Here is a 20,622-nt window from a genome sequence, read left to right as displayed (position 1 = left end):
ATTCTTAACTGTATGCATGTACCAGGGGTGCCAAAAAATGCATAGAAGTGGGCACTTCGGTCAATGGTAACCACTTTGAGCACCTCTTGTAATTGCAGAAGTCAAATGTGACTTTTATTCATCTTTTGCTATCGGTATATATCGAGTATTACAATTTTAATACAGTTTTGTTTTTTAAAAATGTGTATACATTTTTTTGGACACCCTCTGTATATGAGGTCAAATAAACACACACATTTGCTACAGAATAAAACAAGTAATAAAATGAAAAGAAAAATCCACACATTTATTTCTATTTCTGAAGCACACTGGGTACCCAGACCAATCTGGGATCGAGTCTCAGCTTTTCCACTTACTACTTATGCATTCCAGGGCAAACAGTTTAATCTTTTGAGCTTCGGTTTTGTCATCTGTAAGCTGGAGTAAATAGTAATACTTTACAAAGTCATTTTGAATACTAAATGAGACACTGTATGGTTTCTGGCACATAATAGGTATTTGCTATATGCCGCTTCCTCCCTTTGTTCTGTATTTGGGAGGGGTAGGGATTGGGCATAGTAAATGGCAAGAATCCAGGCTTTGCAGGCAGACAAAGCAGTTTTGATCCAACATGTGGCCATGTACTAACTGTGGCCATGTACTAACTTGGGCAAGTTACTTAACCTAATTTACTAAATCTCAGCATCTTCGACTATAAAATACCTCCTAGACTTTTAAAAAGCAAATTAGATAACGTTGGAAGAACATTCACTTTTGGTAGGCATTTATTAAGTGAGAGTAACAGGCTCTTGAAAATTGCTTTAATCAGTATTCTACGTATGTAACTTGGAGTTTAATGATGCGGACTGAGATCAGAGGCCTTTAGATCAAGTGTCTCATTTTATAGAAGAAGGAGACCCAGAGAGCTGAAACAATGGTTCCAAGTCATATCACTAGTGAAGTGTCACTAACTAGTTAGTGGCAAATAGAGACTAAAATACACACTCTCTTATTTAAAGTTTAATGCTTTGTCTGCTAAACCCTGTGATGTTGAAGTTGAACACATATGTAAATCCAATTTCAATATTAGTCAGTAATTAAAGCAATACAACTGCAAAACAAACCCCTCTCTCTCGATTTCCCCAAATTTGCTTCTAAGAATGAGCTTATAAATGAAATTATTCCATGGGAGCTGGCAGGGGCTGGCTACACCTATCTTTCTGAGAGGCGCTTCCACAAGATGGCAGATTCTCCCTTTCCTATAAGGCAAGAACAGAGCTGGAGAAAACTCAGTTCTCAGGAGTCTCCCACTCTTCTGCCACCCTTTGTGAATGTCCAGTTCCTTCTCCCCTTTCTTTAAAGTAACTCTTTAACCTCAGCACACTGGTTGGGAAGAACACACTGTTTTATATTTAGTTTATTCACTATCATACTATCTCCTCTCATCGAAATATAGAATAGCTTTTCAGCTTGAAAGGATTGCACAAAACAGGAGGTCAAAAAATACCAACATTTGTTAAAGAAGGTATAACTTTGAGCTTAGTTTATATTTAAAGGTTTGAATTAGCTTGGTTTCGGGTTAATGATTGCCCAATGTAGGATAGAAAGTATTAAATTTTTTAAATCTTTCATAATTTCAGTATTACAGACAAAGGTGCTTTGGGTATTAAAGTCAGATTAGCCATTACCCTGAGGAGGAAGGGAAGAGAATGGGACTCAGGAAGGTACATGTATGATCCATTGTATTTAATGTTTTATTTCTCTAGTTGTGTGATGTATAATTTTTTTTCTTTATACCTTTCTGTAAGTCTCAAATACTTTATTTAAAAGACCGGCTTAAAATAAGATAAATAATTTGAAAATAGAATTTCCAAATCTTTATAAGATCTAATAATGCTACTATACTAAATCCCATGCTTAAATCTTCAGCTTTCATTTTCATTTTACTGAAGAACTTTAATAATAATAAGTTTACTTGAAAGATTTTTTTTTTCTCCTTGCTAACCATTTACATGCCCTTGATTCGAGGGTTGTGCTGGGGTGTATGGGAAAGAGCTATTTTGCATCAAATAGATCTAAGTCTACATCTCAATTCTACAATTTACTGGCCACATGGCTTTAAGTCACTTAATATTTTCTACAATTTACTGGTCACATGGCTTTAAATCACTTAATATTTCTAAGCTTCGGTTTCCTTTTTTGTAAAAATAGAGTATTATTATATTTCACTCTCAGGATGGTTATGAGGATTAACTGAAAAAACAAATGTGAAAATGTTCGCTACATTACCTGGTACATCGTGGATTTTCAGTTAATACCAGTTTCTTTCTTTCTTTCCTTATTTTTCTACTTTTCATCACTACTTGAGCTTTTTATTTTAGAAAGGTATACAAAGGAAATAGAAATGAATTTAAGATAGGAAGAATGTAGGCAATTATGCAAGCATAATGAAAGCATTTTGTTACCAACAAAGGTTGGGCCCAGATCCACATAACATATTCTTCTTTAATCTGATATTTCTTATCTCATCTCATCACTACTTATTGAAGTCTAGGCTTGCTTTTTTTAAAATTTGTTCTATTATTGCCAATAGTCACAGAATCTTTATTGACAAAATATACTATTCTAGGGCTCCTAGCTCGTCTCCCATTCTTTCTTCATGACAGATATTCTTATTAAAAAACTTTATTCTCAGTGGTGGATGAGATTTATGTGCTTAAGGATTTTCTAAAATTTTCAGTTGTATCCCTTATAATGGTCATTTCTATAAATTAAGAGACTTGGGTTCTAGTCCTACCTCTGCCACATACTAACAGTGTAACCCACTAAGCCTTTACCTTTCTTTGAGTCTAGTTTTTTATATGCTAAATGAAGAGTTTGGATTAGATGATCCTTTTAGCTCCAGAATTCTGTTAATAGTTTTGATGGCTTAATGAATACAAGTAGCAACCTTTGGTAAATTGGGCAATACTACTTTCAGTGGGAAATATTGACCATGTTAACTGTGTGTTGTTTGTGAAAACTATCCATGCATCGGTGGCCTCTCTGAACTCTTGAAGATCAGCTTTGGCCCCGTCCATGCCCATTGTCAGCCAGCCTAGAATATTCTTAAGGCTTGGTGGAGGCATGTCCAAAGAGCGAGGTTTGTCAGGAGGAATTCAAAAACAGCAAAAAGATAAACTTTTCAGGGGAAGATTTTTTCCCCCTAGCATTTCTTCTTAAGATGAGAGTGAAAAATGATTATGTCATGCTTTTATAGTACAGTAAAAACTTTTTTAAAAAGGTGGGAATAGCAGGGGAAAAAAAAAAAACAGGAAAAAAGACACTGTGGAAAAGAAGTATACGTATGAGGGTCATTCTTATGGAGGATTGTGTCTTGGTAAAAATGAAAATACTAAAGGAAGGAGGTAGGGAAGACCCTGATATGTTTATTCAGATGAAATCTAGTTTAAGTGAATTAGAGAGCAGTAGGGAAAACGTGAGGAGGCTGTAGTAGGAAAGGAGTGGCTTTCCTTGGGTCTGTATGTGTGTGGGATTTATACACTGACACATTGCATTTTATTCTGTGGAAGCTTCCCCCTTCTTTTCTTCCTCTTCTCTGTTGTACTGGGTCTCTGCACCTGTGCTTGTCAGGTCCCCAAACTGGCTTGATCTCTACCTTCTCAGGGCTAAGGACATTATCCTGATTCCCTGTGCCCTGGGGAGTTGGGGGCTCTGGTGGGAGTGTGGTTAATGTTGGTGTGGCACTTGCAACGGTGAAGATGTAGATCAATTTTCCCAAACTAATAACTTGAGGCAGAATTTTACAACTGAAAACAAAAACAACTCTGGATAGATCTAATTAAACGCTTTCCAAAATTCCAAAGGTCATTGTTGATTTTTGTAAAAAGGCGGGGTTCTTTTAAAATTCTGTGTAGACTCCCCTTTCCTCTCCCCTCGATCCCATGATCCCTCAGACAAAAAGAATAACTCCTTGCCTTTACATAGGCATGCTTTTCAAAGCACTTTCAAATCTAGTATCTCCGGATGACTAGATGAAGTTTGTTTCCTGATAAGAGCACTTAGTCACAGAAATGTTAAAAAATTTGCTCAGCAGCACATAGACAATTCACAGTAAAGCCACGACTAGAAGCAGGAGAAGACACCACACACTTAGCAGGTACAATGTGTAAACATCCATCCCCAGACAGAAATGGTACCTGGAGGTACTGGCAGGATCGTTCTTGTTGACACGACTCTGACTTCACCAAGGCCTGGTCCATGTTAACCGAGGCTTTCTGGTAAACCTCCCGGGCTCGGCTCACCGTCAGAGTGGAGGACCAGGCGCTTTTCTTCAGGAGCGGTGCGTCCAGGGTGACCGGCAGGTTGGCACAAGTGGAGCACTTGACGTCGTTGTTACTCCGGGAGGCCTTGACCGCCTGCTCGCTGATGGTGTTGTAGGTCTCCATGAAGTACTGCGAGGCCGAGCGGTCCGGGCACCTGCCCATGGTCATCACGCCCGAGGGGGTGTGGTAGATGCACACGTCGCCATCCAGGTTGTCGTCGGAGCTCCACCAGCCGGGGGAGGTGTTGGGCCGGGCCTTGGGCTCAGCACGCCGCTCCTTGCTCTTGCTGCGCTTGCCATACCTCACCGTCTGCGTCTCATCTGGGCTGGCTTTGCCCCCGTTGACGCTGCCCTTGGATGGCCCCTCCAGAGAGTGCGACTTGGTGAAGAGCTTCTGGACCGAGTGGACCAGATGGCGGATGCGGCCAGGACTGTCGCTGCGGTGCTCCACGGCTGTCCGCTTGTACTGCAGTGTGTGGTAGCCATCCCGGTTGAGTGGCAGCTGCCTCTCAAACTGGTCCAAGAGGTTGGGGGGGAGGCGATTGGCCTTGGTGGCCAGGGTGCGGGGCCCCAGGGCACACTCGTCCTTCAGCTCTTGCTGAGAATTGTAGTGCCTGCGCGGGAAGGTACTGCTGGCCAGCGGGTCACTGAAGGGGCCCACGCACTCGGCCTGGAAGGAGTTGCGCTGAGTGTAATAAGGGTGGTCGGCCGGGTGATGCTCCACCGGGCTCAGCAGATATGGCTTGCGGTCCGAGTGGTGCGACAGCGAGTCACAGGCGGAATCACAGGTGACTCCGTGGTGATGGCTGCGGCTGCCTGATAACCCTTTCATTGCTGAGGGGGTGCAACCTCGGGGTTCATGGACACCCGGTGGTTAGGTTCCAGACCTGTCTCCCGCAAAGACCTGAGGGAATGAAGAAGAGGGGGGAAATGGTTAACATGTCCCTCAGTAAATAGATAGTGCTCTCGTTTGCTGTGCTGTCTGCTACTGTGTTTGTTTTCTGGCAGAACTCATCATTGTTTCTAAAAGCAGCTTTAATGCATTGCTGGAAAAACCCTATCACCTCTGTAGGGTGGAAAAGCCCACTCCAATCAGATATGGGGAGACGGTAGGGGTGATAGCCAGCAAACCCAGAAAAATAAACTATAAAAATGTTAAAGTGTTTATATATTATTTGAAAGAGACCCACCCCTCCATCCATGATTCCAACAACTGTCTTTCTTTCCTTTGCTTCTCTGGTTTTATTCTTAACTGTATGTTAATAGTAAAGTTAGCACACTAGAAGGGCTCAGTTTCTTTGGGATGGCTTTGCTGATACTCCTTTGCAGAGAAATCTAGTACCCCTCTGTGCTTCCACAGCATGTATGCTCTAAGCTCTGGACCTTCCAGGGTATCTTTAGTTCCTGGCAGGCCAGCCTACCTTTTAGTCAATTACACCCACATCCCTAAAACCAGGCCAGCCACATAGACACATAGTAAGCACTCTACAAATGTGAGTGGAAAAAAACAACAACAAAAAAACATAAATGAAAGAGGCTACTGGCACCTTGTAACTTGAGAAGGTATCTTTCTATCTTCTATCACATGCTTTCCCATTAGAATTCTAATGGGAAAATTAGAATTTTCTAATTGTGGTAACAATTACAGCACATAAGCAATTCACCCGTAGTAATTATAGTTGAAAAAAAAATAACAATATGGCAAATAAATCAGAGTTGTAGAGAAAATCTGTCCCTGTATTTCTGTCATCAGAGGGTTAACAAACAGAGCAATTGTAGAACAAGTAAGCTTGAGTTGGCTAGTTTCAATATCATGGCATCTGCTCTTCCTGGTTTAAAGGTTTCTGGTTAAATGTTCACAAGCAATAGCAAGATGGCCAAAGGAAAGGCCCTTGAATGTTCCTGAGGACATGAAACACCTGGGTCTGAGGGTCAGCTCAGCCTGGGAGAGAAGCGACTCCTGCAGATCCATCCACCTGTGGGAACTCTGTTCATTCTGAGCACAGGTCTTTCCCGGGCTTTAGTAACAGAGGCTGCAGCTCCACTGGGCAGAGTATTTTCCTACTCTAACAGTGTGTTCTCAGTAGCTGACCAAGTTCCTATTGACAGCCTAATAATTTTTAAAGCTTTCCGCAATACAAAAATTGCCATATGAAGAGTTTTCCTCAGAGTAGATTGTAAAAGTTTTATCACAAGAAAAATAAATTTATAACTGTGTGGTGATGGATGTTAACTAGAATTATCATGGTGATCATTTCACAATACAGTTGACCCTTTAACAACATGGGTTTGAACTGCATAGGTACACTTATAGACAGATATTTTTCAATAAATACAGTTGGCCCTTTGTATCCATGGGTTTTGCGTTTGTGGGTTTTGCATCATGGAGTCAACCAATCATGGATCAAAAATAGTATTTTCGCAGTCCCAACTGCAGTTTCCCAATCTTGGATGCCCAACAGTGAATTAAAAATACTGTTTTAAAGCCACTATTGGTTAAATCTGTGGATGTGAAGGGCTGACTGTGGTTAAGTTTTGAGGGAGTTAAAAGTTATACATATATTTTCAATTACATGGAGTTGGCACTCCTGATGCCCCATGCATTGTTTAAGGATCAACTGTATATACAAATATTGAATTAGTGTGTCATAACTTGAAACTAATATAATGGAATATGTCAATTATATCTCAAAAAAAAAAAGAGTACTGAAAAGCCAGTGTGACTTTCTAAATTATCACAAATGTCATTTCACATATTCAGAGAGGGAGAGATAAATGGTTTAATTGTAAAGAACAACAACAGCAACAAAATAAAATACACACATGGCCTAATGAAGAGAACCATGGACTTTTGAGAGGTCAGCTCTTGTCTATTCCATGGGAGGTACTATACGTGGGAGTTCTGATAATGTTGAAAATCTCTACCCATGTTTAAGAAGCTACTTTCTTTCTTCTAGTCTCTCAGTTTCTGGATTAATCTCCCAGGAAAACTGATGGGAGGTTTTAATTACCAGACTCTTTCAAAATTGCTTGGTTTACTAAATTATTAGCTGTTTGAGGTAGGGACTACGTTTTACACATTCCATGCCCAGAAAAGTGCTTTTCTGATGGGGGATCTCAGTAAAATATTTATTCAATAAACTAATACATGAATGCAAAATCCCCCAAAGTAGTCTGTACTGTGATTCAAGTCATATCTATTGAGTGGCAATATGACTGTGTAACAAGGGAAGGGCGAGAGCCAGAGAAGAAAGGAAGGGACCATCTCACAGGCATTCCAGGGACCAGTAGTTTTCAGAGCGAGGCAGAAGACAGGCAGGTGAATACTCCTTCTGCCAATCATCAGTCTTCAACTTCTGACTCTCCACAACCCACCCCAAAATGTCCCACCTTTCAAAGCTCTACCTGCCTTGAAGTTAAAGTCTGAAGAGTGCCTGGCCTGCTGACTATAAGGTTGTCAAACAGACAGAGGATAATCTATTTGAAGGAAAGCAAGAAATTGACACCTGAAGAGACAAAAGGGAAAGCAGGACTCATGATACCTGTGGATCAAATCTTGCCGACTGAGGAAAGACTAATGAAAAGGAAATTTTAGCATAAATTACATTGGAACTGCTTTTATGAAGTTATGATCCCAAGAAGAGGCTGTGGCAAGGACCGTTACAAGAGGGTTAAATACATGTTTTTGACCAGCAAAACTGTGGCACAAACTAATTCGTGAGTATATGGAAAAATCTGCTGCATAAGGGAGACTCTTTCTATAAAACAGGTCTTGTCAAAGACATTTTTACCACTTAAATATAGATTTAAAAATAAAAAAACAAAAACAACAATCCAATGGGATAATAGTCCCATAATACTTGTAAGCCTTATGATTACACATGAAAGAATCTCAATATATGAAATAATGCTTCAAACTTTCCTTCTGAAGCAGCTGGGTCTTGGGTAGATATTCTCTGCTAAATAAAATGTGCCACTGGCAAGAGCTGAAAACATGAATTATACATATTTACTCTAAAATGTACAAGATTATTTGAACCGTCTATTCAGTATGTAGTTGCCTTTAATATGTGAACACTATTTCATGTAAGATGATGTTACCTGAGGATAAGCTAGCAAACAAAGAGCCTTTTTAAAGCCATTAATGATGAATTAGTTAAATACTGTAACCAGTGATGAATTTTGTAAATGAAACATACATGGTGTAATTTTTACTCAAATTTAAGTGGGCTATCTTCAGCAGAGTAACAAACACTTATATTTTCTTAGAGGGTAATAAATTGTATTAAGGATAAATAAGTTAACTTTCCTCCTTCTTTACTTCATATTTGTAAAAGGATGTTGAGATCTTGATCCTTTTTCTCTATGATTTGGACACATAAGGTCATGAGGAAATGACAACACACAATCATAAACATTTCTAAATGCTCAGTCTTTCTGGTTAAGGCCAAATAAATGACTCCTTGTCCCTTTCTATAAAAAACAAAATTACCCTCTCTTCTACAATCTTGTCATTTTAAAAAAGGGAAATAGATTAATTTGTGATCATCAAATAAAGCAACACATTCTGTGACTTCTTAGTGAGCAGGGGTAGATGATTTAAATCCCTCAGTGGCTAAACAAGTGCTAGTGGTATCTACCGTGGACATCCTGCTCTTCCTTCTCTCATTCTTCATTTTCCTCTTTCCTTGCTCTGAAACTCCCTTTCCGGCACACTGTTTTCCCTTCACTTAATTAATGTTTATAAGTGGCATCCATATACCTCACTTGTTCCAGCCTGTACTGTGACTGGGTATCCCTCCTGGACAGGGCCGGGTGTTGCTGCTGCAGACAACCACATGCAGATTGCAAATCCCTAAGGACGAAAGGGCTTGTGATGTGCTTAGAGAGACATGACCTAATCACGAAAAAAGATAAATAACAATTCTTGTTGTCTTCGATATTCTTGGATAAGGAAGCTGCTAGACCCCCTAAATTAGATTTTAAGTGGCCATAAAAGATTTCTGAAAATAGAAAGGGAAATTGCCTTTCATGCCTTCTTCTTTGAGCAAGGGTAGGGGTGTGGGTCAACGTGACTTCATCAGGGTTTCTATAACTATGGTGATCATCTCATTTTTTCTTCCTCACCGTGACTTCAAAATTATGTTTCGGTGAATTCCTAATTTCGACTTGACTATCAGACAACATGTCCTGATTTTGGGCGTGGAAAATTTGTTGACTATATCAGCTACCATGAGATGAGCTTTGAGTGTGGGATGCACCTGGATTTTACAGAGTTCCCTCAGCCGGAGCACAAGCATTGCTGTACAGATGATGACCAAAGCAAGAATGATCCAGCACTGGAAAGGGAATTCTAAAGGTAGGTAATTTATCAGATCCAAGGAAAAACCAAACAAACCACATATTGGAAGATGCTGACAAGAGGGAAAATAATCTTGCAAAGCTGGCAAACCTTTACTTCATTTTGATTTCTGTGCATGTCTTTATTTAGAGCTGCTGTTCTTGGTTTTTCTTTACATGCAAACAGAAGAGTCATGTGAAGGGCTCCACTCTCTTATTCAGTGAGACTGACAGCCAGGCAATCATGACTTGCTTTAGAAAGGACAACATAGGGGGACCCTGCCGAGGAGAACAGGGAGCACTGTGTCTGGTTTGGGGAGACCTCAGGAAGAAGAAATCTTTTCAGGGTCAAGTGTCCTTTTTGGCTTCCCTCCATGCGACCTGCCATGGCAGGTTATAATAGTCAACTTAAGAGAAAGAAAGGATTCCCTTATTGAAGACTATAATGTAGTCCCAGAATAATGACCACGTTTCCAAGTCTTCCTAGATGTGGACAGGGGACTAATTCTGGCGAATGGAATGTAATTAGAAATGGTATAGGCAATTTCTGGAAAATGTGTCTGAAGTGAAGGGCATACCCTTTTTTATCCTTTCCCTGGCTGAACTGCAGACCTAAGGGCTGGCTGAGCAGTGATCTTGTACATGAGGTGGGATTACAGTTGGAGGATGACAGCAGCACAAGAGAAAGGACCTGGCCACAGTGGAGGACCATTTCCTCCCTGGATGTGTACCTTTGCATCTTGGTTATGTGGGGGGAAAAGACCATTATCTTTGTCTATGCCTCTGTTATTTTGTTTTCTGACAAATCACCTGAACCAATTCTTAAGTGAGATAGGTAGGTAATCAGGGCCAAATCCTGGAAACATTTTTTTAAATTTAATTTTTATTATTTTTAGTTTCAGGTGTACAAAACAACACAATGATAAGATATTTATACCCCTCACAAAGTGATAACCCCACCAAGTCTACTACCCCTCTGACATCGTACATAGCTATTACAGTACCATTGATTATATTCTCTATGCTGCACTTCACATCCCCTGGTTATGTATATATATAGAGGGTGCCAAAAAAATGTATACATATTTTAAGAAAAAAAAAAGTGTATTAAAATTATGCTGATGGTAACCACTTTGAGCATCTCTTTTAATTGCAGAAGTCAAACATAACATATTCATCTTTTGTTATCAGTATATATTGAGTATTACAATTTCAATACAGTTTTTTCCTTTCTTAAAATGTGTATACATTTTTTGGCACCCTCTGTATATACTTATGCATATATATAATTATATATGTATATATGTATATATATATAATTATAGTTGACATTCAATATTACTTTATATTAGTTTCAGATGTACAGCACCATGGTTAGGCATTTATATAATCCATGAAGTGATCCTCCCGGTAAGTTTAGTTTGGATCTGACACTCTACATAGTCTTTACAACATTATAGTAAATGAGACTTACTTTGCAGGTGGTGGTGCTCTATGAGAGTGATTTAAACCAGGCAGTGACACAACCATACCTATATTAAATGTTTCTCTGGCTGTAGAGAGACTAGCTTTAGGGGTGAGGAGAAGCAAGAAGATCTAAAAGAAGCAATTATTTATTCCTTGGGTAGTTCATGAGAGAAGAACAAAAGAGAGGGAGGAGGGCCCCTATAAAAGGGTGAGAATGTCCTGGGCAGCTGGGGCCGTGCCCTCATTTCAAGCCTCACATGTGTGTTTCTACTGCAGTTTAAACACACATGGAACTTTTTCTAGCTAGAATAAAATTCTATATAATATGGATGTAGATTTTTATCAGCAATTTTTCCTCTATTAATAATAAATCCCAATTCTACGAATATTGAGAATGAAGAACTATGTAACTGCACAGGCTTATGATTTAAAATTAGTTTTTTTTTAAAATAAGGGAAAGGTTCTTATTAATATATGACTGAAAAACAAAGCCATGCCATTTTAAGGTAAAAGTGAACAGAAAACTTAACAAGGGGGAGAGTGTGAATTAACATTGACAAAAAGCAGATATTTTCTGACCTTCTGAATATGGAGCTGCAGAAATGCCATTTTCTTTCACTTTTTCAAGCTTCCCTACTTGAAGATTTTCATGTGTTGTATACTTAAAATCATGCAAATACTATTAGAGCACCTTTGAATAAGCACAGTCTGAAATATACTGGTTATATTACTCAAGATGCAATGCTAAGCCATTTTATATATACAGAATATATTCTAGCTTTTCACTAACAATTATTGCTATCCTAATCACTTAGAGTTAGATTTTGTTTGTGAATACCTTCTTCAATCAGTCTGCTTCTATAAATAAGTGGCTTTGAAGCATTCCCCTTTTGAAAGATATGGTATTGTACAAAAAACAAAACAAAGCAACAACAACCCAAACCTTTTCCAATTTGGTCACAGTAGGTAGCACAATTAAAATTGCCTTTGTCTTAATACAAAGCTTTAAAAAACATGATTTCATTTCAGTTTCTGAGCATAAAAAGATGGAGGACGATGTTCCTGGAGAAATGGTTAGTTAAGTCGTCATTAATATTAGTATATACCTATTGCTGGTTGAGTAAAATGTCATAGGACTTAAGAGGGGATTTTTGTGTGGTGATAATCGAGTAGTACATTTTAAAACCTCATGATATTATTTTGGATTGACACAGGTGGACATGTGACTGTCCTGACTCTATGTGACCTTGCAGATGTGTTCCTCAAGGAATTGTGTCCATTCGGATTTCTAGGAGAGGGTCTGATTATCTCAGTTATGCCTACAGATGGAGGGCATGTGCTAAAAGAATGTGGTCACCTTGACCAGCCATGGCTAATACCTTCAGGGGGCACTTTGGGCAGGGCACACCCTTGCTTATGGGGGTAAAACAGATGTCTGCAGAATTTTCACAGAGAAGAGCAAAATCATCAATGTCTATGAGAGAGAGAGAGAGAGAGAGAGAGAGAGAGAGAGAGAGAGAGAGAGAGAGAGAGAGAGAGAAAGTTGAGGAAATCATGCAAGCCATTGAATAATCTAGGAGAACAGGAGAAATAGGAATGAAGATAGAATAAAACTGTTTGGTGGGATATAAAGACAGCCATGATGGAAGATGGAAAAAGGCAAACATGATGACTATCAAGACAACACAACAATGCAACTTGAAAATAAACAGTTAAAACAGTCTCTTACGAAAGCTGAGTTATTTTTATCTATATCTCCCATAACTAGCTGAATAGTCTTGTGAACATGTTCTGGCACTTTCTGGACAACTTGCTTCACAGCCAGACTATATATAGATTTTTTTTTTTACCTGAATCAAAAGTTTCCTCTCATAAATTCTCTTCTTTTAAATGCTGTTGTTTTCTAAATTTGCTATGCAACTCTACTAAGTGCCCATAGTGAGCTCCTTTTGTGGTAACTGTTCAGCTGACACATGCTTTTGGGAATTTGTTCCCTACTCATAGGAACATTGAAGGTGATCACCACATCCTCTGAGTTGGTTGAACTGTATCTGAAGACCCAAGTCAGGGGCATTCATGCAGAGACTTAGCTGAGTTAATCAGATACTGGATACATGAAATTTAAATGGGAAAGTTCCTAGAGTCACTGAACCCTGGTGTACTTATCTGCAAGGTCATAGCCAGTGTTGGCGTTGTACAAAGCCAGAACTATTTGAAACTGTGGGGCAGCAGAAACAAGGACTCTGCAGATGAGTATGTGTAAAGAGAGAGAGAGAAGCAAACATGCAGAGAGAAGCAGGTCCAGACTTCACGTAACTCTATTGAAAGAAACAGAGAGAAGCTGCCCAATAATGTTTTAGGTTTGGTCAGGCCCAATTCCCTTCCCATAGCAGCTGAGACCCTGTAGATGTCTGTGGCAGAACTATGGTAGGTCCACAAAAAAATACCCATCCAAGTAAAGGGACCCTCCTGCCCAGCTGGGGCAATTGCAAGCATAATAGAATGACCACCTAAGTGCTCTTTGTCCCAGAAGGACCAAATGTGAGTCAGTCTCAGAAGCAGCCCCATCGTAACTGGCTAAGGAGTCTTTGTATAGCTTTTACCAGTTTAAGTATTTTATTTGCTCCAACAAACTATGCACACTCATTCAAATTTTACGTTCACTCTTTTAAAACTATCATTGGTGCTTACATGTATGAAAGAGGTGGTCAGATAGCACACGGAGAGTGAGGCAAAGGGCAGTCTCAGCAGTTAGCCATTTTCAATGCCCTGTGGAGTGTTTTTCTACAGGTGAGTTCGGCCTTACCTGGCCCCAGCAATGGCTCTGTTGATGGGAATTAGATTTGCAATTCTTCAAACACCACTCCTTTCTTCTGCTTCCATCTTCACATAATCTTTAAAGTGCCCTGTTGGTACTGTTCACCTATCTAGCAATTAGACTCCTTTATAGCTTTTGTTTTTCTTTCCCCATTTGAGAACCAGTCTGTTATTGCACTTTAGATTTCTACATCCAATCTTAAATTATAAACAAATAAATCTTTCTCCACTAAACTTTCTAAAAACACTTATGCTGTGGTAGAGAAGAAAACATGATGACATTCATTGTCCCTGAATTAAAGTGACTTAGTTTTGAGAAGTAAGGGTATTTGCCTGTAAGATAGTAGTCAAAATATTCTTTAAATGTACTGGACATGAAGTCAAATCAATACATATGAGTTTAATTCAACAGTTATTTATTGAATAACTATTATTTACGTGCACTGGGTATTGTAAAGATAATTAAGGATTCTTAATATCCCACCCTGAACTTCCTCTCTCTCAAGTTTTTTTGTTCCCTTATTCCTACTTCTGCTGTTGTCAGATAGCTCTCATGCTAATTTATACTATTCTCTGTTTCCTCAACTCCTGCCTCTTCTCCAATTCCATCAGCCCCTCAGGTCTCACTTCCTCCCCTTGTCAGCCTAGGAAACACATCATGTCAAACATTCTTGGTTATCATCCTCAGCTCCCTACTCTGTGATCCTTTGGTTTCATCCATTCTGGATAACGTAAAACCAAGGACAGAGGTTATCATCCTTCTGACCTTTCACATGGGGGCTGCTGAGTATCACGGGATGGGACTGCTGCCATGACAAATTCCTAGTGTTCAATCTCAGCTCCAAAGCTGATTAGGAGAGCATCACAGGTTTCCTGCTTCTGTTTAGACTATTGCAAGCACTTGGCTCCACCCATTATTTCTAATCTGGACTTGGTAGGAAAAACAAAGACAGTAATCAATGAATATTAACTGAATAACAAAGGAATGGTCCCTCTGCCTCTAGTAATCATAATAATTGCAAACATTTTTGAGTGTCTATATACCAGGCACATGTTGACCACTTTAAATGCATTATCTCATTTCGTCCTCAAACAACACATGGTAGGGACTATTATCTGGATAAGAAAACAGACTATTAAAGATTAAATAACTTGTCTGAGATCATATATCTAGTAAATTTTGACTCCAGCATGATGCTCTTAACCACTCTGCCTTAATGAGTTTGTCCTTACCACCTCTAACACCCACACACATGCACGCGCATACACACACACACACACACACACACACACACACATTGCAGTATTTTCCACAATGACTACAGTATGATTTGTAATGTGGTTTTTGTTATCTGAGCGTGCCATTTTTTTTTAGCTTTAAATTCTTCCCAGATTCCCTACACATTGTATGATAAAATCTAAACCTTTGAATATGACCCAAGGCAGAGAACTTGATTTGGCCCCCATCTACAAGACAGCCTTATCTACCATCACCCTACCCTTTACACCAGCAATACTGGACTCTTTGTTCTTCCTCACATGGCATGCTTTCCAATGTCCTTGTACTTTCTGATCTCTCAAATACTGACTTCCGTTCATTGAGCAAACTGTTATTCCTCCCTCAGGAGGATGTACAAATATAGCTTCCTCTTAAAATATTCCCTGTGCTACAGGAAATATGGAAGTGAGAGGTTTTACGTAATTCATGAACTCATTGAGAAAATAAACCACATAAAAGTGAAATAATCAGAGAATAAGTCAGAATCTAATCAAGCATCAAATTGTGTGGTATATGTTGCATATGTAATGTACCAAGACAAACCTTTTGAAAACAACAAATCTCCAAGGTGCAAAAATTAAGGAATATAAGGCATCTCAATTTAGAAGGCTTTGAGAGTCTAGAGCAGCATATTCTTCAGAGATGAGCTTCTTAGGATGATGTGTAGTGCTTGTTCTACATGTTGTTCAAGTCTAAGCATTTCATCTCTCCTTTGGCTTTTTTACATTTGCTTTCATCTATGATGATACCATCCAGATGGGAGTCAGATCATCTGAGAGTTGCAAACCTGATTTCATTAAGGTTCCTTTCACACAGCTTCTCTTTGATATTAAGTCACTGGCCTATGGAAGAAAGTTGTAAGAAACAGGTATTTATGCTTGCATGCTTTTTCCTATTGGATGTCATCTGTCTTCACAAAGAGTGTCTTTTGAATGAGGCGCCATGGAGGAAATCCATCTCAGGTCTTAGTATTAGCAAGGCTGTGTGTTCTACAACGGTCAGTTAATCTTGCAGGTACTGTAACTCTTGTAAGGTGACTATGTTTCCATTTGTGCTTTGAATACCATGAAATTTATTAGGAAATTTATGACAAAATAGTATGGTTTTATTAGTTTTCTACTTTTATTCTACTTTCATTACCTTTCCATTGAATGTATATTTTATCCTTTTTCATGATCTATATAATTTTGTAAACCAATTGTTTGTGAAAAAAGATGGAGTGGGGATGGCAAATCTATGTTTATCCACATATCTCTGTATTATGTAAATATAAATACTTTGTTAATATATTTTTTCTTTCACTTGATATTGTCAAATGACTGGAACAACGTTTCTCAAGCCTGAGAGTGCATAAGAATCCACTGGAGGGTTGGTTAAGACACAGGTTGCTGGACCTGGTCCTCAGCTTCGGGGTTGGTTCTCAAGAATTTGCATTTCCAACAAATTCCCTGGTGATGTTGATGCTGGTCCAGCAACCACAGTTTGAAAACTTCTGAACTAGACTCTCTGTTTCTCACATCCGCCATTCTTCCTGGAATGCACATCTTCCTTTCCTCCACTAGGCCAAACTCATACTTTTCCTTCAAAGCCCCAGTTCCACTGCCACTTTTTTCAGTGAAGGCTTTGTTGAATCCCAGAGACAAAGTTACCAACTGTCTAGTGTATTCTCACACAGCACATTATTCATACCTCCACCAGGCACTGCTTATGTTTGCTGTAATTTATTTTCTTATATTTATATCTCTCTCAGTAGACTATGAGATTCTAGTGGGCATGAGGGTGTCACTCATTTTCACATCACCATTTCCTGGGAAAGTCCCTGACACAGTACACACCCAATGTTAGCCAAAACAATACATGAATGGGACATCTCCTGCTTGGGAAACATATTTTCAGGTAAAAATGTGATAACTTGTCAATGAAATGACTACCTTTGTACTGGGGATAATGTGCCTCTCGTGTGTGCGAGCTGGTAAGTTTTTGAGCAATGCCTAATGAATTGCCTGTGTCCTGTGGCTCGTTCATCCTCCTTCAGGCCTCTCAGCAATTAGGGGCTCTTGAGATACAGTGGCAATGACTGAAGAACTGTTGTAGAAAACTCCACGTCGGCGTCTCTCTATACACATCTCTGAAGACAGGGGCCTTTTTGGTTAGAACCTTTCTGCTAATAAATTGAATTCATGAGGGAAGATGTTTTCTGTAGTATGCTACAAAGTCCTCAATAAGCTGTGGAATTTTCTCACTGGTATTTCTGAATCCAGTGAAACACAAGCTTTGCTTTATTACAGGCCTAGTATGTGCTAGGAACTCAATATACATTCTTTTGTAACCATTGCAAGCGTGGCATGATTTCTCTTTCTCTTTTCCACAGATAAAGAAATAGGTTCACAGAAGTTAAATAACTTGCCCAAGGAGCACAACTAGTAAGCAGCTAAGCTGGGACTTGAACCTGGGTCTGTGAAACTTAAAGCACATGTTCCTCCTGCCCCAAAATAGCTTCAAGAAACTTGAGGGTGCTGGAGGCAGCATGGCAGGGACCACCCTGCAACCAGTGGATCTCCACAGCTTTTGGACTTTCCTTTGAAGAAAAGTTTAGCTGCTAAAAGAAAAAAAAAAAAAAAAGAAAAAAAAAGGACAGTACTATCATACTTCATCATACTGCCTCTTTTTGATACAGGAAGACTCATCCAGCTTAAACATTTAATAAACATTCAGCAAGCCAACTAGCAAACTGCTCCCTGGGAATGTGCATCTACAGGTACCAATAGGTAGGTGACCCTGAGATCTTGTCATAACTCAGCAACTTTGTACAAGTTAAAGATGTTGCCCTGCGAATTCTGCTAAGTCCAAGCCCACAGCTTCTCAGGCCCCTTTCTCTCCACCACATGGACCATTATGCAATATGTGGATAATGTTTTTAGCCTAGATATAGAAGTAGGCCAATGTAGACAATCACTTTTCAGCTATCTACAAAAGAGCTAACATTCATATATTCCTTCCCCCCCCCCCACAAATATTTATTGAGCATCTACAAAGTGACAGGTTATAGTTCTAGAGGACCAGGGCTCCAGTAGTGAGCACAACTCAAAAAGTCCATGCCTTAATGGAAAGTACATTCTTATGTGGGGAGACAGACAGTAAATCAATATATAATGTACAAAAAAGTGATAATTATATCATATAACTTGTCAGGTGATAACATATAAAATGCCTTCCATAAGTAGTCTTTTATAAACTCTTTGCTGACCCAGTGGCACTGAAAATTCTACAAAAATTTTGGCTTATTCATTAAAGAGGCAGTTTAATAAAGTTTGTGTTCATTAGTATATTTCAGCAAACATTAGGCAGATAGATATGTCTATGTGCAAGACCCTGATCTATGTACTTTATGTATATTATCCCATCTAATTGTCACAGGTTCCCTGTGAAGTAAGTACACTTATCATCTTCATTTTCCACAGGAGAGGAATGAGGCACAGAGTCAACCCAGGAAGTCAGATTCTAGATCTTGCACTGTGCACCACTATCAATGACAAAGTGTCTTTGTCACTCAACATATGACGGGATGCCACTAAGGCTGCAGAATATGGCTGCGTAAATTGTGTAAGCACAATTGCAGGGGGCAGGAAGACATGGGAGAAATATGATGCATTCCAACATCAAATGGAAATAGGATTATTTATCTATTATTATTATTGTCTAACAAGAATTAGAAATTGTCTAACAATAATTGAAACCACGGAGATTACATACATATTTCAGAGCATAGACACATACTTAATATATACATTATATATACTTTTAGATAGGCCATTTAAAAGGAAAAAATTTAGAAATTCAGAATTTATGAACTTTTCCATAAAAAAAATTCCTTTTTTCCTGCACTTAACCTGAAAAATTTCAATTTCTTCATGGCCCTTTTTCCTCATCATTTGCTAACGCTAGCGTGGAGTGGAGTGAGTGGGGTGGCAATTGACATTGTTCAGGGAGGCATCCTACATTACACTGGTAAGCAAGTAAAGGCCTATAATAAAATGAAAGACAAAGCAGGGGGAGAGAACGCACAATAAATGCTTCATTGCTATGGCATCTGATGACCAGCCTACACTATTTCTCTCTTTAGTAACTACTGCCCCTAACAGCTTTTCTTCTGACCCCTGAGGGGTATTGTTTCTCTACCTGAATCTGTGTCAAGACAAAATTCTATTTAAGTAGGATTATACATTTTAATTCCCAGCCAAGTGAACGGGTGGCCTAAAATTCCAGCAGACCAGATCTGAGCATGAGCAATTGGTGGTGATCGCAAGAACTAAGTGTGTAAGTCGGATGAGAAGTGGCTTCAAATGGGAATGGAAATGTTAAAAGGATGCTGCTTGCAGGAAAATATTAGTAGTTCATTTTAGACTTGAAGAAACCTTTTAGATGCTTACTTAGGAAATGACATTCAAAACCGGAATGCTTTGGTCCTACTTCTTACTCTCTACACAAGATGCCCAGCTTGGTCAGATTTCAGAAAATGTCCTCACCATTGCTTCAATCTGTCTTCATTCTAGCATCTTTAACTTCACTTAGCATCTTTAACTAGGAACAGGGCGTCTTCTTTTACTATCCCAGTCTTTGTTTATGTCTACTTAGAAATGTATTGCTCTCTTTGTCTCTTTCATTTTCCCCTCTCTCTTTGGGGAAGCTCTCTTAGTGGCACCAGCCCTATAAATTGCAAGAGTTCTCTTGTTAGGGTCCTTGCCATACAGCTATATCATGGGTTTTAAACATGGTCAACATTCTGTGACTTTTAGATGAGGAAATCTCTGTAGAATTATTTAACTTAAGCTTTCGATATAGATTTATTTTTAGTTTTAGACCCTGAGAATTGCTCTGGGTCACTGAATGTATGTGAAAAAACATGAAAAAATAAATTCTGTAAACATGCGTTTATAAGCACGATTAAGAACTCTGCAAAAAGTGTTGGAATCCAAGGGTAACTAATCATAGTGCAAAACTGGATCCATGAGTAATGGAGGACTACACAGGGGAAATCTCCTTCTATCCTCCCAAGAGAGAACCGGAAACAGAGACGAAGAGGGAATCTGTTATGGGTGACATAGTTTCTCTCTCCTGCAAGTGCTGGAAGTTTGAGGCTACTTACAACTCTTGTGTGTATACCAACACATGACATTTTTATTTTTCATCCAAGCCAACAGATCCTCTGCTCAGGAAACCTCACTATCTCTCCTCCCTCCACTACTGATTCCTGTATCTGGATATTCACAGCCCTTCGGAAAGAACAGCATTGTAGCACTTTTTAAGCATTTGCCTCACTGGAGAGTAGTTATTTGCACGTTATTCTGCCTTCCATCCAATGTGAACTCCTTAAGGAACCTGATTGCTCAGCAGCTAGCCCAATGCCAGGCACAGT

At 39.2% G+C, this 20,622-nt stretch overlaps 1 protein-coding gene across 8 annotated transcripts in view; it reads right to left on the bottom strand.

Moving 5' to 3' along the window:
- The window catches only part of DLGAP1 (DLG associated protein 1), an 855,894-nt gene that overhangs the window by 291,939 nt on the left and 543,333 nt on the right, over positions 1 to 20,622 (bottom strand). For all 8 annotated transcript variants that reach the window (XM_019755703.3, XM_019755707.3, XM_074340269.2 and 5 more), the window contains one exon: positions 4,179 to 5,207. In XM_019755703.3, coding sequence (XP_019611262.1) covers positions 4,179 to 5,135 — 957 coding nt within the window. In that variant the 5' untranslated portion in view covers positions 5,136 to 5,207. The remainder of the gene's footprint in view (positions 1 to 4,178; positions 5,208 to 20,622) is intronic.

The sequence above is a fragment of the Rhinolophus sinicus genome, chromosome 4 (assembly GCF_057876585.1).
Source record: "Rhinolophus sinicus isolate RSI-liver-muscle chromosome 4, RSI-T2T, whole genome shotgun sequence".
In the NCBI taxonomy this organism is placed as follows: domain Eukaryota; kingdom Metazoa; phylum Chordata; class Mammalia; order Chiroptera; family Rhinolophidae; genus Rhinolophus; species Rhinolophus sinicus.
Note: the sequence above shows the minus strand (reverse complement) of the source record. Positions and strands in the feature narration are given on the sequence as shown.